Raw genomic sequence first — 18,533 nt, forward strand, 5'->3', positions numbered from 1 at the left:
AAACTGAAACCGAGGGGTCTGAGTAAATTGACATAACATAGCCAACAAAAAGACACTGTATCTATCAGACTTTCATGAGAGGAAATGACAAGGAGTTTGTCAAGGAATGTTATTTTAACATTGCTTCAAATATGAATTCTTGCATTGTGGAAACTCCTAACTGATAAAACAGGGTCTCAGTTGAGTGAAACTATCTGAATTTGGAGAGGGATGGGAATATTACTGAGTTAGCCACACTTCAGACCAAATTGTTGAGTGGCATTAGAGGGAGGATAGCTGATTGTTGTCAGTTAGTGTAGCAGTTTAACAGGGTCAGAACCATAAAGTCATGGAGTGCAGTGCTTACAAAGCCTGGTGATTGTTCCACCTGGAAGAAATAAGCCTACTTAAAATCCAGCATGGGAGGATTTCATACACATGAGAGGTATTAACACAGCGCTAAAGCACTGTAGCTCACCTTTTAAAGACACATTCACTTTAACTGTCTAAGAAGACACCAGTTACTTAGGTCATGTCACTACATTAATATCCTGTATTTAAAGATACAGTCATTTTTAACCATAAACAGCAAAGTTTGTATCATCACATTTTTGGCCTGGAGAAAACTGGCCTCATGAGTCATCACTTAAAGTAAGTCAATTTAGGCAAAGACTGAAAGCACTAGAACACTTTTTTCAAGTACTTCCAGGACACGCCGCTCTTTAACTCCCGTAAAAAAATTATAATTATATGTGTTAAAGTTCAATCTTAAGACACAGTTTACATAATGAATGGACATAAAACTTGGCACATTCAAACAGCAAGATGAGCATTATCTGAAACACAATTCAACTGTGTTGTAAAATACACAAACATAAAGATTCAACACATACAGATGAGCTACCCAGATTTACACAATGATTAATTTTAATGATAATAATAATAATGGATAACATTTATATAGCACTAATCTCCAAAAGGACTCTTCGCACATTTGTCTCACAAAAATGGATGGAAAACTACACATAAAAGGAAAGCTTTTTTGAATAGGAATGTTTTTAAACCAATCTTGAAAAAACTTAAGGAAGGGAATTGGTGGAGTTCACTTGGGATAGCATTCCAAACTGAGGGTGCCCTGTATTTGAAAGAGTGCTGACCTGCTGACTTTAAGTTGTTCTCTGGAATTATTAGCAGTTTCTCACTGGAAGAGAGGAAAGTTCGTGGAGCCTTGTAAATCAAGAGATCTGGGGACAGGGATGGCAGTAGTGAACCATAAATGTGGCGAACCACAACTGCTGCAATCTTGTACATGCATCACAGCATGATAGGCAGCCAGTGTTGATGCTGCAGGATGGGAGTTACATGATTATACGTCCATCTCTTCATCACAAGACGAGCTGCACTGTGCTGTACTCACTTGAGATTAGCGATCTCATCAAGAGGGAGACCAAAGAAAACTGAATTGCAGTAGCCCAGCCTTGAAGTGATAAGCAAACATATAAAACTGACTGATGCATCATCAGTGAGATATGGTCTGACAGAGGCAAGTTGGCGCATCTCCAAGAAGCAGAAACAGGACAAACTGCTAATGTGGTTATGGAGATTTAAAGATTGATGTAAGTGTATTCAAAGGTTCTTCACACAAGGATGGAAGGGAATACCACTCTCTCCGACAACAGCTGACTCATCTTTGATGAGTTTTAAACACTTGGGTGCACCAACTGGCATAGGTTCCGTTTTGTCAGTGTTCAGTTTACTGAGCATCTCTTCCAAAACATCATCAGTGCATGATTGGATACCATGTTTGACAGTGCCTAAATCCTGAAGAAGAACACTTTCTGACATTTTGGTGTCATCTGCATATTTTTCAAATTCACTGTCATGGGAAAAGGTGACAAATGAGAGTGGTTGTATGTATAAAGTAAACAATATTGGTCCCAGGAGAGAGCCCTGTGGAACTCCATACGTGAGGGAACTGGGGTTGAACTGCATGGAATCAACTTAAACTCTCTGTGTACATCCACTGACATAAGATTTAAACCATACTAAAACTGTACCTCGAATGGCATATGTTATTTCCATCGGCTTCAATTGAAAAAGAGTGGTGTAGTATATCAAACACTGCACTCAGATCAAATAGGGCTATCAAAGCTATCCTTTTGTAGTAGGTTGTTGATAAACACTAAGTACAGCTCTTTGGTGCTATGATTCAGATTCAATTATTCACACTGTTTGTATGCAGTCCAACCTTCTTCAGATGGGGTATAACAACTGCCCTCCTAAATTTTTGTGGAACAAAGTCAGTAGAGACAGATATGTTGACAACAGCAGTTATCACAGGAGTCAATTCAGCAATATGTTGCTTTGTGATAGTGGTTTGAATTGGATCTACACTACAAGTTTTGTTTGGCGACTGTAAAATGAAAACATAGGGCCACCATATCTTGAAAATGTTGGTGGGTTGTCTGGAGATGAGTCAAGGTCTGAAAAATAATCAAAGAATCGCTGTGGAAGATCAGATTTTGGAAAGTTGTTGGGCTGAGGCATAGTCTTCCTTTTCCCATGAAATCCTTAGTAACAGGAGAGAGTTGCTTTGGTGACAAACTCTCTGTGATTTTGTTATGAACATGTTTTCCCTAGGATTTTCAAATGTAATTCTTGTAGTGTGCCTTACATTTATAAAATGTTTCTATGCACTGTTTGATGACTCTTTCTCCATTTATCTTCAGCCCATCTGTGACGCCAAAAACACAACTTACAATCCAATTATCCAGGATCTCAGGGCGATCCGAGGTAAGTCTAGTGACCCATGGAGCATGTTGATCGAGTATTTGGTTGAGGTCTTGGTATAGTCATGAACCAATGGCTCTAATTTCAAAATGTGCTCTTTTGACACTGTTGATTGACTAAAAGCATTGACTTTATCATTCAAATCACCAGTGATTTGATGTTCGTTGATGTGATAAAGCATTTGGAAGGGTTAGAGTGAGAGACTCTCAGCTTACAAACTACAGCATGGTGGACTGACAGGTGTGCACAGTCCCAAACTGGATCCAAAAACAGTAGACACACAAGACTACCATGACAACCCAGTCTAAGACATGGCGATGTGTCAGTCTGTCCACCTAGCAATAACCATGCTCATCCAACTATCATTATAATGGCAGTCCCCGATTATAGATACATCACTGTGAGAGCCAGTGAAAGTACATAACAAATCAAAAATTCTTTCAAACGTTCAGTAATTAACAGTTTGTTTTGTCTACTGGGCTGTGGCCTGTACAGACACACAACAAATGCAGACAAGTTGGATGTAACTAATCTGAGATCAACACATTAAACCAGTTTGCAAAATTGTCATCCAAATGGCTAAATGAGTTGTCTCCGTATCAGGCCCCCCTAAGTAATTGAAGGAATTACAGCAAATTTGAAGGAATTGCATCTCAAACGTAAACAAACGCAGCCCACTCGCGAAACAATTGCAGCCATATCGGCAATTTAGCGGTAATAACTGAAACACATCGGCCATATCAGAAGCAATGTCGGTAATACTTGAAACACACTCGGCCGTTTTCGGAGATTTCTTGGCTCACTTCCATGATTTGTCGGTCGCGAACGGAAACTCACACAGCAAAACATGATAGCTGTCAGTAAATATTCAAATCTGGACCAGACAGTAAAGTGATTGACATTATGTTCATTTATCTAGGTAATTGTGATAACATGATATATATCGACCAAATCACTCATAAATTTAGAAGTAGATTTTGGTTTATTGATGGAACAGTTCATAATTTACAGAGAAGCTCTTCTTGACCAGCAACAGACAAAGAAGCCACAGCAAATATCTGCCCAGACCTTGGGTCAAGGTGAGTTGGAATTACTTAATCAGCAGAGTGATGAGCAAATTGAATTGTCCTCTGAGAAATTATTCAATACATGAAACTCACAGGTGAATACAGCATATTCTTTTTATAGCATCTGCATGAAAAAAACCTTCCACAGAATGTAATGGTTTTGAAAATCCAAAAGTTCAAGAATTCAGACAACACATAAAATCTGTACATATAAAGCTTTACCCATTATGCAACAACAAAAATCAACCAAACAAATCAGATTCAAAAACTGATACATGACTTAAAATAATTCACATACAACAAATTACTATAATTTTGGAATTAGTGACACAATTCTATCAAGTATTATGATTGTCACAGTCAGGCTACTGCTTATCTAACTAAATCATTACATTAAAAGGAAATCAACTAAAACTGATAAACACAAGGTAGAACATGAGTTGGGAAGATCTACAGAGAGGGACAGAAGCAAAACACAAGTTTTTGTCTCATGGAAAAAAGGGATGTATAAGAGAAACTAAGTTTGTAATGGAGGATGCAAACCTTTAAAACATGTACTGAATAAGTCACAAGAACATCCTGTAATAAATTCAGGATTTATTTAAGGGTTCTAGGTTCAACACTTTGAAAGGTTTTTCAGCAACTCATTACATGTTCTTGTTTATTCTAATATTACGGCAATATAAGTGCAGACATGCAATATCTAGTTACAAGTACTATCCTAAATACTAGTTATTAGTTTTGTCTCACACATGATGCATCAAAAAACATTCTGAATACCAAAATAAGCATTCTCTATATGATCATACTGAAACAATGCCAACCCTCATCCATATGAAAATGACAAATAATTCCAATACCTAATTCATTCAAAACTGAAACCACATACAGGTAAACAAGCACTGCCATCACACTACCCTGTGAGCAGATAAAATGCAAATACGTTCAGTCATAGTTGACTCTATGTTATTTGGTGCTGCTAGTTTGCTGTTGTTTCTATAAGCAAATGGCTCCTTAGAAATTGTTTGATATTAATTCTGTTATTACTGTAACTACCAGATTACTCTGAAGCCGTTCTAATCAGATGTCAGAATTTGCAGTTTTCTATCTCATGCTGAGTGTTTTAACAGAGTGCAAGCACAAAAATGAGAACATACACAAGCTGGTACTTGGATTCCTTCCCCTCACTGTCCAAGAGTCCATTATTGTTCGCACTCTTCACCATCTGCATCAGTATTGGAGTTAATTCCCCTTCAAGAGCCAGCAAACCCTGAAATGCATTGTTACACTACATAAATGTGTGTTTTTGAAACACAAGAAGAGCATTAATGTCCAAAGATAGATGATATTTGACGAAACTGGAACATAAAATCTTGATTCTGATGCAGTAAGGAATAACACTTCTCTGCAGTTTCATCCACAAGATCCTGAACAAGCTGTATTTACCTTGGCAAAGGCTGCTGCAGTCATCTGGACTCGACCTTCATCCGATGCATATATCTTGAGGTCATGCCTGAAGGTGCTGTGAAGTCGCAAGAAACCCAACCCAGGAGATTCGAACTGACCTGTCATGCCAAAAATACATAGCATAGCGTAGGGGTTAATGAATAGTTACAGTTGTCCAATTTGGGAAGACCTGTGAAATGTACCTGCATGATAATATTAACAACATAACTCCTTGCAAGCCTTGGTCTGTTTTCACCTTATCAACAATACTAAACAGCCAAAAAACTTGGGTGAGGCTTCCTGACCATGTCTCTCCACTGTAGACTAAACTGATTATTCAAATTGTGACATGCTTAGAGTGAATGAGTGAGTTTAGTTTATCTTCTCACTCTGCAATATTCCAATATGCTGGTGGTCTGTTAATAATCCATTTGGGACCAAGACAATCAACAGCATGAGCGTCAATCGGCGCAACAGAAGACCGATGAAATGTCATCCAAATCAGCGATCGTAATCTGTTAGTTGCCTCTTACAACAAGCTGGGTTACTGCAGGCCAATATTCTAACCTGGACCTTCATGGGTTGACATGCTTTGAGAGGGTCAAGAATAGATATATTCTACTAAGACAGGATTGGTGTCAGCTTGTGAATAGAAAATGTACAAATTACCATGAGGAAAGTTACCTTGTTCTTTCTGAAATTTCAACTTCAAAGATGCAAACACTTCCAAAAAGAAAAAAAAACTACATCTCTATTATCACACTATTGTATTTCAATACAGCAAGAGGTCCATGCTTTTCAGTGAAATAGAGTAAAGTTAAAAATCCAAGTCTGGAATGAAATAAATTATTACAGAACCTTCTCCTACTCTGCTGCTGTAGAGTGGAACAATCTTTCTCAGCATCTCCACCTCTGTACTGATTTCTCCTTGTTCAGGAGCCAAATCAAGACATAACTCTACAACTTATCTTTTCATCAATGATCCCCACCAATCTCTTTTCTTTACTTGTATATAGTGACTCAGGAAATTTTCATTTTGTGCGCTTTGAGCATGTCATGGACATGGATATATGCACATATAAATAGCCAGTTATTATTATTATATCATAAGTGAATCTATGTGAAAGGTGGTTATTCAGCTTAAACTGAGGGTAAGATATTTTACTGTGACATTCCAAATGTTCCAAAAGGGGCAACAAATTGTTGATGGCCGCGTCGTCATGACGTTCACACAACATTGACCCTCACTCAAATGAATTCACCCATTATTGATTAAACTTCATACATCGCCATTTTATATCACAAAGGATGTAGTAAGAGTTACTTCACATTTACAATGACAGCCTTATAACAACCAGTTGTTCCTCAAAAGAAGAGATGACATGAATGTGTACGCTTAAATTGCTCTAAAATAACCAAATAGACTCAAATAATGTCATCATTACACGAGAAAAGGTCAGATGGGAACTACCTCAGTCAGTCACAGTTACAGCACATAGTAAGATGTCAGTGGAGTTGGTTCTTTGGCGTCCACACCATCAACAATTCTATTCTATCCTCTCAAGCTAATTATCTGATTCACCTTCGGTTGCAAACTGGAATATACTTAATAACTATGCTATTTCTATGTAACAAAGTAAACCCTGACTACACTTTCCTGCTACATTAACATTAGAACAGAATTAATAACTATGCTCTCTCTATGTGAGTAACAAGGCACACCTCGCCTACATCTTCCTGCTATGTTAGTAGAATACAATTAAGAACTATGCTATCTCTATGTAACAAGGCAAGTCTGACCTACACCTTCCTACATGGCTAAAAACATGCACTGACCCTGACCTCCGGGGTATAAAGTGCGGAAAGCCTTTCCTAGATCTTCTGCTTGAATCTTGCCTGCAGGAGTTAGCTCACCACCCCACTTGACAATCAGTAGAAGGGATGGATCTCTGGGCACATCATCTAAGGGAAACAAGAAAACACACTTGATCTCATTTATTGTATGAATATACCAATGACTTAGTCTTCAAATGGTGATAGGACAGGCTGACGTGAAGTCAGTATTATTTTATGCTCAAGTAAATTGCTAGGTTGAATAGAGAAATTAGTCATTTGGCTACACAATGTTTTGTTTCTTTGTAATGTGTTATCTCGGGTACCTTCAAATACAATAATGAAGCTCAATATCTACAACATGATAACATTCATTATAGATACTGGCATGACGCTGATTAGGTCGTGTCATAAGAGGTCAGGTGAAACGGGGTTTAATGTCGCACTTGAGCTTATTTCACTTACATGATGATGTGCATGCGTGTAATGTGTGGCTGCTTGTACTAACCCAGACTTAAGCCAGTTTTATATTGCTGACTGAGATACCATGCATCATTTAAGCATAAAAATGCTACTCAGACACATTATACTAACTCTGAGCTGATCAGTCCTTGTTAATAATGCCGAGTGCCTGGCAGGGACAAAACAAATACCATATTTTAATGTCTTTTGGTATGAGACAGCTGGAATCCAGTTGGATGCTGTAACCAATACATGACAGAGGTGGTCATTTCATAAGAATACATTCTATTTCTGTTGAAAGTGCTGAATGTATGTTATTTGGGCAATAACATTTTCATGTATTATATTCGGATTTTTCCCTTTCTTAGGCAGTTTAAGTATTAAGAGATTATTTTTAATGCACATCAGATTTATGAATGATTCAAGTTAAACTTCTGGTAAGATCATGTTCTTGTGTTCTCTTGTCTGTGTGTTTTTTTCTTACCCATCAATGAATTTAAGGTAAGGCAGATAACATTAATTCAAAATAACATCACTTTTTTTTTTTTTTCATCATAATTATGGGAACTTTTACAGCCTGCAGAATCCACAAGCTGTAGAATAACCCTGAATGTATTAGAATACACAAAACAAATGGCTACAGATATTGAGTTATCAGGCTGGCATGGCTGATAGGTTGTTAATAGTTTTTCAATGGCCGATTGTGTACAGTGTGAAAAATAGCCACTAGCCTGCTAGCCCCTGGATAGTACAAATTAAGTTGTGCCAGTAAATCTCCAAAGTCACTGGCCTGACTGACCCTTTTCATAGAGTCAGTTTGTAAATACATCACTCTTACTAACTTGTTAATTTATAATACACTTTTAAATTATGCAAGATTGTGGCTTTTAAATTTTTTTATCATATTAGCAGCATGTCAAGAATATCTATTTTCATCTGTTTTTGCACTCTTTTGCTCAGCTTCTACAAAGGGATGCTGAAAAGTAGTGAGCCCTACTATACTCTGTGTCCAATGTTTGCAAAGTTTCCATTTTATTGTGAATGGATCATTAGCAGGTCATATCCAAAGTTACTTAAATGTGGGTAATGTGGTTCACGAGATATGAGTCATCATAACATATTGGGGTATAATAATGTCTCCAAAATAAGCTCTTTCAGTAAACATCAGTACAAGGAGGGAGTCACTTTGACAAGTGACTGTAGTTTCAAATTGCTTTTTCATGCACTTTAATATATAAGCTTGACTTTAATTGACTACTACCTACCTCAAATACATCAAATGTTTCTTGCATATTTGTTCCCTGAAGTTTGTGATGCATTTACTGCAGATATTATGTTTATTTGGGGGTACCAAGGTAAAATGTCAAAAACAAAATGGGGATCATGAGGCTGTAACCAATTTGCTTGCAGTTGACAGATGTTATGTAGAAAAATAAAGCATAAAACAGCTGCATTTATATCATTGTCCTGGTGAGACTCACTATTTTTGGACATCCCCTAATACATTCAAATTTCTGGCTAGTGAATTATTTTGTGGTCTCGTAACTTTCAGGCGTAGCTCGCCTGACTGACTAACAACATTTGGAAACTATTTCACACACTTATTGAGTCTAAAGTCAAACTAAAATACATCAGATGATTTTTAGGATGGTATCAAAGCTAATAACTGAAATGTATCAAAGAACCTTTTATAGGCTATCAGAAACATTTGTCAGTCATTATTAAGAGCAAATAACTACAGTTCTTGAAGCAATTCAAAATGTTAAATCATGAACTGAAACTACTAGTCACAACAAATTACCAAAGCGATTAAACATGTTATATTACTTAGAACTCATGAAAGCAAGTACAGAAGCTTGCAAAACAATATTGGTCTTCATATATTAATAAACTGAATAGAGACAACAAATGTTACATCAAAAGAAAGTCAACTTCTTTCAGTGGCATTTTAGAAGCTGGGAAGTGCAAAAATGACAAATTTTATGGATAACTACCTCTTTACTATGAGAGTTTGTTTCAATACAGATTCCTGTACAGCTGTCAAGCAGGAATATCATTCCTGCTTGACAACCATACAAGAATCTGTATCGTAATAAAGAAGTTGTTATCCACACAGTTTGTCAATCAAAGGAAAGACTGAATAATCCTGATAAATAATTTGTTGTGACCACACATACAATGACATAAATCATGAAATCACATGAGTTCTTTGAAGAAACCTGTAAATCAAACAAAGTATGAAAATGACTGCATTAAGGTGCTGATGACAAGGATATATGATGATGTCAGCCCACTGCAAACAAATCCTCACTACACAGCAAACACTACTGTTATACCATGCATTGTTAGCGAGGTAAGTTGGTCAATAGTCAATACGACACTAAGTTACTATCTATACCATTCAGTGAAGAGCTGCAGCCACATATAACAAGCCCTCAGACGAAACCTTGACCACCTTGGATCACAATTATTTCATAGCAGAAAACGAACTTTTGTGTTTCAGAGATCCCCAGTCAGTAAACATACATATTCGTCACTTCCAAAAATGTTCAGCAAAACAGGTTACAAAACAACCCTCTGCTGTTCTGTTATAAGTATATCCCAGTCAAAATATGTGCTGTTTTCTTAACATCCATTCAATGTGATATTCAGCTGAAGTCATCAACTGGCCTTTTATCCCACATGTAACATGTGGAGGTTATGGGTTTTACATCAACAATGCAAGAAAGAATGGATCAGAAAAAGCCAACAAACAGTGGAATTGGTATGCCTTCGGCCACCATTAACAGAATCAGTGGTACCTACTTGCATGTGGGTTGAGTAAGAAGTATGATTCAAAGTAGTCTGAAGAAATCTTTTGGTAGCACAGATTGGGGAGGGCTTTGACATTTTCACAAAAAAGAAACAGTGAGGCAACTTAACTCACCAAAATATAATATAATGAAAAGGGGGCAACTCTCTGTAAACAGAAAATACAGAGAAAAATGCAAAGAATGTGATATAGCAGTCAGTAGAATGTTGTAGAGTGTAGTTCAGAGAAGTGATATTATGTACTGTTAATTAAGTTGGAGATTGTTTATATTTTCTGACTGTCAATTTATTCCAGTAACTTGTCAGTGAAATTAGTCTAGTGTGCACACCTAGGAAAGGTTTCCATTATGATGTGATGTCATACCACAACTGACTGCTGTCAAAGCCCATACGAATGTTCCAAAATATATGAACTGACATTCCAGTGAATAATTTCTGGCTTGTTTTTCCATGAGATTTCATTTACAAAAAAAATACTACTTTCATGAATGGTGGGCACATGCTGTGTGAATGCACATGGACAAAAATGTGAGTGATCTCAACATAATAAATAACATTTGGCTTAACATCAAAGTTTTTAAACCCTTTCCCAAACAATCAGTTCCACTGCTAACTTTTCCTGCCTATCTATGAAATTTGGATTAATGTCAGCTTGTAAAATATTTAGTAACTGTATTCCACAATTTCATCTAGGAACCTTGAAGTTTTTCTTATGTAGTATAATCTTACCACAGTTGGAGGTGGGGCATAAATATTTATTTCAAAATGTCATCATTCAATATACATGTACACACGTTTGCAAAGTTATGGTGAGTTTGAAAGTGACAAATATGTATGGCCAACGACTGTGTAAGGGAATCCTTATGTTCTAAATCAAAGTACTTTTGCAGGGGAAATAGAAACTAAAACAACATCGTGAACTTCAATAATTTCACAGCTGCACCTCAACATCTCCAAAATACTTACCTCAACTGCAACGGATGTCATCACCATTATATTGGAATCTAGCATAGGGTCAGTGATAGTTTTTCATCAAACATGGAGAACTGAGCTACCACTGAAGTTGGGAAGTTTGGTGTACTGTATTGATACTCATGCAGTGACTTTTTAACAAACTCAGAACAACCAAACTGATTTAACAGCCATAATACTGTTCATGATGTTTCAAAATGTTTCAGGAAACCCTCACAGCTTAAACCAGTCCAATCACAAACATACTTCTTGAGTAGTAACTGACCCATTTTTCAATAACCCCATAAAACAGAATAATGTGTCACTGTGCAGTCTACAGCTGTCAAAGTCAACTAAGAATAAATACCAAATTTGGGAGAAATATTAAAAACTTTAATATCATTAAACCACTCAGCTTTAGTAACAAAGAATTTCCAATACAACTGATAATCCGTGTGGCAGGTTTCACCTTTATACCATCTAACAAAGAGCAAAGTTTTAACATCCACACAACTCACAACAGCAAAAGACAAGAAGCCCATGACAAAAGCTCACTTGGTATAACACCTGATGTGGACTAAACATGAACCTGCTAACCAACAAATTTAACCTGTATAAAGAGAATAAACCTTTAACCTTTTTAAGGTACAATTTTACTAATCACAGGCATTATTGAATATCAGTAAGGTCTTTCCATCAAGAAGATGTCAACTTCAGTTTTTGTTAGTACTGATGTTTCAGACAGACTATTCACCTTAACAGGTAAAATACAAGAAATGTCAAAGACAAGACATGCATATATAACCCTCCAACAGTGAATTTTTATTAGATAGCTACACTGTGTTAATCATGAGAATACTATCAATTTCCATTCAGTAACATCAATCCTTTGTCAAGGCATGTATCACAAATAAGTCTCAAATGGTTAAATTTTGTGCAGCATCAACAATCAATTTCAATGTTAATGGTTGTCAATATCATTAACTGATGAAGAATTCAGATGAAATACAGACTGACATGAGAATCATACAACCATTATAGGTATTGCGTTGTTACCGCATACCTCCTCTACTATTATACTGATGACGAGTTCATGCAATCAAATAATAAAGGAAAAACTTACAGAGCAAAACTTTGAAAAACCTGAAGCAACAACTCACTTGGTTTTAGAACATCTATTAATCCACAGTATACATGAAACTAACAGATTAAACCAACAAAAATCCCAGGTTACAAAACGTAAACCTTGCCTAATGTTACTTGGAGCTTAACATGAGTTACAACCAACCTGTTACCCTTACACAAAGTAACCATATCCGAATATAACGCTGTCAAGCTATTGGTGTACTCATGTCAAATTCTTTATTCAGGTCAAACAGAGCAATACAAACAATGGAACAATCCAACAACAAGCAGCGAACAAGAAGCCAACTTGGATCACATCTAGGTTACAAACCCTCACTGGACGAGCTGTGTAGATGGCCAAATGGCTGATTCTTGAGCTGAACTTTACGATGAATGCCCGTGAACTCGTACCTATATGTGTCCAACAGAAAAATTTACATCAACACGCAGAGCAAGAAAGAAGCCGTGCAAGATGGCAGACTTGAATCTAAAGTGTATCATCGGGGTCAAGCTTTCTTTTCATACTTCATTTTCTCAACTTTCTCTATTCTTCTGAGTCGCTGGGGTTTTTTCATCTTGACTAAAATTGACAATTAATCCCTCAAAATATCAAATGTCTCATCACCAAAAAGATGTCTTATTCTCCCTGACAAATCAAGACATACCAGTAAGAATCCTAGAATATTCCTCTTTCTGCTCTTTCGAATATGAAAGTTCTATCCTTATCGACTCAACACCAACCTGACCACCAAAACCCTGACTACCCAATACTGATGTATCCTAGACTTGATGGAATGCCTGAATTTCAGTCAATGAAGATGAAATATACTCAGTAATTCAATATAGTTTCATCTCAATACAAAGTCTCTCAACATGTTAAACAGCATTATTTTTTTGAGTATATTTCTCTTTTCACAAGTCTGACAAGAAATAATTTGGGAGGCCTAATGACACTGATGAACTCAGATGACACAAAAAATATATCAAGTTTACCACCTTGCAATGAACAGAACGGAACACAGAACAGTGAACAACAAGTACCAGGATTCCATGACTGTCCAGTTGAAACCTGCAAAGATGCTGGATCACCAGATGATTTCTCATATATCTCTAAAGGATAATCTAGAGAAAAAAAAAATTAGTTAGAAATCTTGAACCTAGAAGAAATAAGAAACTTGGATTAGACATACCGCTTTAAAGCTCGGATTTATGTGGACGCTTGTTATGAGGGCTTTTGTTAGTTATTAAGTTCTTTAGCAGTAGCAATGCAAAAGGAATTTGGGGAGCATTTTGAATTTATGGAATTGGCAAAATAGACACCTACAATAATCACATTCTAATAAACAGGATGGTACTACAGGGTGTTTGCAGGAAACACAAGAATGTTCATTTAACTACCAGCATTGGGGTAGGAATATAAAATTATTTTAGGCAACATATTTATTCAGTAGTTTTTTGGTGTCCTACAAAGTTTGCTTTGTAATCACCAGACGTAAACATATATCTTAGAAGGGGTTCCAGCTGTCCAGTGTACACATTATATAACCAGATATGCTGAGTCAGCCGTGAACTATATTCTTCCTGTTTAATTGATTATATACACATATACACACTGTACAACAAAAACCTGTCCCCATCACTTGGGCAGACTACACATGCTTCACAAAGCGTTCTACTGACCATGCACTGCTAGCAATTCGGCCAAAGTCCCCACACAAAACAACACAGAGCGTCAACAGCATTGAGTCTGGATTACATATCTGAAGACCATTTACACACCCTCTTCACTGGAAGACTTCTTGGGGCAACCCTGAGGCTGGTATTTGATCTGCACTTTGCGATTTATTCCAGAAAAGTGTCCATACCTGAAACATTACGTGACCAACACACATTAGTGGGCCAATTAAAACCAATATCTTTTTGATGAAGTCACATTCTCCATCATGACGTCACTGGAACAATAGATCAACCTGTTAATCTCCTTCAGTGTGTGTAATCGCACAATTACATGCCACAGTGTGGACAGAAAATGGGACAATAATCAACTGTATAATCACATTTACATGCGGCAAATGAATGTGGACAAAGAGTCAAACAATCACTAACAGTATTACCAGAATTAAACACAGCAAATCAAGTTTTGACAAAACAGAGAACAGTAAGAAATTGTAACTTGGGGGATAATTTTGAAGGGCATAAAATGAGAATGAGAAAATAATTGACTAAAGGCATTTTAATATGAGCAGAAATAAGAATTATTCAAGTCAGATGATCAATCCACAAAGGTTCATGCCATCTGGGCAGTCATGTTAATCAGCCACGCCATACATTGTAATGGCCTCTTAATCAGCTCTTACAACAAGCACAAGGTACTGGTGACCTAATCTGGTCAGGACTCCCAGACATAATTCTACCAATATTTTTTCAAAATCAAACTGAAACAAAGAACAGATTAGTTATCTGGCTCAAGACAAATGCCATTAGGACACTTTTTTCAGAAAAAAAATCAATAAGACATCGCATTATAATAGATAATCACCAAAACAGTAAAACATCTTCAAGACATTTTGAATTCATATATTTCACGTTACTAGGATCAGTCATGGCAAGGATATTTAAAGGTCACAAGCAACATAAAACACATCTTGGCAGATTCTGATACCTTTCAGTATGTATTTACCGAAACAAATCATCAAAAATGCCAATTCAACCAGCGCTGGGGGAAAGTTAGTGAATCGTTTGAACTCCGATTTCGTGGGCTTTTTTCCATTGCGTTTTTTTTTCCAACTTTATAGGTTGAATTGGCATTTTTGATGACATAAAATTTAATGAATCAAAGTGATTTAAAAGTGGCCCATAACGCATGCACAGTAAATATGTTCCCGGAGCTTGAAACAGTATGCATACCTGCAGTATGAGGTCATGAGCAGTAGTCTTGTTTGTGTGTGGAAACAAGTGAATAATCTACTCATTACATAAAAAACTTGTTGATTGTGGTAAGCAGCCTCTGTCAAAGAGAAAGCTCAATGTCTGGTTTATTGTCACCTACATGTCTGCCTGCCTGTCTGCTGAAGACAATATGCAATACATAGCTTCAATCATTGACCATGTGCAATTAGAACTTAACACCTATCAGGCTATACGCTATAAACAGTATACTTGATTACACTTGTGCAAACGAGTCCTGTCTCTGCCACATTTTGTATGTTAGGCAGGTGTGATACCTGTACACGTCATGTTTTTTATGCTTGTGGGTTGAAAACAAACTACATCAATTTTTCTCAGATGACTGGATCTGACGGAAACTGGTACAAACTCTTGTCAGTTTCAAGTCCTGCTTTGTACTTGAACGAATGACAGTTTCCAGCCACGCAGTAGTTCACCAGTAGAGAACATGTATTTACAAAACCCAACTTTCTTTATGGATAACAACTTCTTCTAGTATACCGGTATATGATTTTGTTTGACGACAGTATATGAATCCATACTGAGACGACGCATCAAGTACAATAAAAGAAGTTGTTATCCATACAGAATCTCTTTTTTCTTGTGACTCGCCATACTTCTAAAATGTCCATCAAACTGATCATCTTTCTGTATACACAATGAGCCCTTATTGTATCAGCAAATGAACCAGCCAATCATAAGCCATCGTTACACTTGTGTGCACACCCATTCGCTATGACTGGGTTCGATCTCCCGAGGGTTTCGTTTCAATTGCAGTAAGCCGAAGTACAACATATTGCACTTTTGAATCACAACTGTACGCTTTTAATTTTGTTTATCGTTTTTTTTACAAGCAGCAATGTATATTATATGTCATGAATAACTGATAACTGTGTTTTAATTATATTTGACTTTTTGGTTGTATGTGACCTTTAATTAATTACTCCTCAGGTAAATGGAACTTGGCCATCAGTGTTTACAGCATGTCAAGAAATGGCTTTGTCAAATAATCCATGGAAGTTCTGATGTTCCATTCGTATGCTTATGAAATCAGTTTCCTTCTTAAGTGACAAGCTTAATATTGTGTAAATTTCATTTTGAAAACATTCTGACAAATAAATACATCAGGGAGTCAGAATATCAATTTAAGAAACTAAAAATAAATCTTCTGGTTACAGATTGTTTGTCAGCCATTACTTTTCCTTACTGTAAGTACCTGATGCAATCTATTATTGTCAACTATTTTCTGAAAGCTGATATGACAAGACACGTCCAACCCAGACACTGGAATTCAGTGGTTTCATTTCAGCCATAAATAGAACCATACACACTGACAAATAAGACCTACATTTCTAACACAAGTTTTAGCTGCTGTAGCTTGGCCTTCTTTTCTTCCACTTCTGGATCCACTTTGTACTGACTCTCACTCAGCAGGTGGCGCACAATGTCTAGCACTTCCTGAAGCTGTTTCGGTTTCTTGAGCTTGAGGTGAGTCTTTTTCAGGCCTCCATACTTTTCAAACAATTCAAAGAATCTGGAAGAATCAGATAAATGACCATTAGCCAAGGTTTTGTGCAAACACAACAAAACACATTTCAGTATATAAACATTTGGCACAACTTGCAAGCTGACTGATAGGATAGGGGCATGACTGAGAGCTAGGTTATGTCCTGGGGCCGCTGCAGCAGCTCTCACAGTGCAAGGTATGGGTTGTTGAGTCTGTGGACTCTGGGATGTAATATGGGTCTGCAGACCCACTGTACTCTGAGCTCTAGTTTATGCTTTGGGGATAATGAACCACTGTGAAGTGGGTAAATAGTCAAGCCTAGTGAATTATTAGCTAAATGGAGCAAGAGCACCCCAAAGTATAAATTATTATTCTTTACTGACAGTGTAATGAAAATAAGTGTCCATGTCATAACCTTAATTACGCCCAGTGATGCTCAGGAGAGGCTACATAGTATGACCAGAAATTATTGAGAATTTTAGGACAGTGTTTAATTGAGTTTCTAGTATAAACAACCTTAACCAGCTATCAGGTTCTTGGTTTTATTCAAGAGCGAAAACTCTGTTAATCCTTTTTCATTTGTTTGTGAAGAGTTATTCCCCCTTCTTTACTTGCTAGCAGATGACACTTTCAGTGAGAAGAGGAGGAGTTAATTTTAGTGTATTATAACAAGTGAGTGAGTGAGTGATTGGGTGAGTTAGTTTAGTTTCACACCGCCTTTAGCAATTCTCCAGCTATATGGTGGCGTTCTGTAAATAATCAAGTCTGGACCAGACAATCCAGTGATCAACAGCATGAGCATTTATCTGTGCAATTGGGAACCAATGATGTGTCAACCAAATCAGCAAGCCTGACCACTTGATCCTGTTAGTCGCCTCATACGACAAGTATAGTCACCCTTAGTGCCAAGCATGGGTTGCTGAAGACTTGTTCTACCCCAGACCTCCCTGCGTGTATTATAACAAGGACATCAGATCAGCAATGCACCTCTGTGTATTTGAAGAGAATATGAACACATATCAATACACAGATATTCTCAACAGCCATTTTTTTCCATCTGCTCACATGTTCTATGGATTTTTTTTCTGTTTTTCCAGCAGGGCAACAAACCAAAACATTGTTGAGGCATTCACAGGACTGGTTTCAGACCCAAAATATAACATTATTAGATTGGCCGAGCTATAGACGTGATAAAAATCCAATAGAAAATGTTTGGGGACTTGAAACTAATATTGCTAATATAGAAGAGGTGGTCCAATATTTGGACAGCATGGACCACTAATGGACTTTCTAATTTCTTTGATCAGTAGTGTCCCCTGCTGCATTGAAGCATGCATTGCTGTCCATGGTGACTTGACAAAATACTAAATGTTCAACTGTCTTTGAATATGGATTTATGTTCTACTAACATTCATATTTAATACGTGAGTAATGAGTTAAAAAAATATAAAATATACAATCTTTAAATTCTCAATAATTTCTGGTTATACTATATGTGCAAGAACATACATATACTAACCAATTATGTCATCTTCAAATTCAAACATTCTCAACTGAAAATGAAAATTTCACATTACTTCTTGTCACAGAGCTGTCATCAAAAACCTTTTGTAGTC

At 36.8% G+C, this 18,533-nt stretch overlaps 1 protein-coding gene across 6 annotated transcripts in view; it reads right to left on the reverse strand.

Annotated features, from left to right (window-relative positions):
* The window catches only part of LOC137265124 (inositol hexakisphosphate and diphosphoinositol-pentakisphosphate kinase 2-like), a 72,333-nt gene that overhangs the window by 40,173 nt on the left and 13,627 nt on the right, over positions 1-18,533 (reverse strand). For 4 of the 6 annotated variants that reach the window (XM_067800434.1, XM_067800433.1, XM_067800430.1 and 1 more), the window contains exons 11-16: positions 16,759-16,944; positions 14,244-14,329; positions 7,119-7,244; positions 5,283-5,401; positions 4,994-5,106; positions 347-367 (exon numbers count right to left, since the gene is read on the reverse strand). In XM_067800434.1, the coding sequence (XP_067656535.1) occupies positions 347-367; positions 4,994-5,106; positions 5,283-5,401; positions 7,119-7,244; positions 14,244-14,329; positions 16,759-16,944 (651 nt within the window). The remainder of the gene's footprint in view (positions 1-346; positions 368-4,993; positions 5,107-5,282; positions 5,402-7,118; positions 7,245-14,243; positions 14,330-16,758; positions 16,945-18,533) is intronic. The other 2 variants (XM_067800431.1, XM_067800432.1) reach the window with 2 other exon arrangements.

This window comes from Haliotis asinina, chromosome 15 (assembly GCF_037392515.1).
Source record: "Haliotis asinina isolate JCU_RB_2024 chromosome 15, JCU_Hal_asi_v2, whole genome shotgun sequence".
Taxonomy (NCBI): Eukaryota; Metazoa; Mollusca; class Gastropoda; order Lepetellida; family Haliotidae; genus Haliotis; species Haliotis asinina.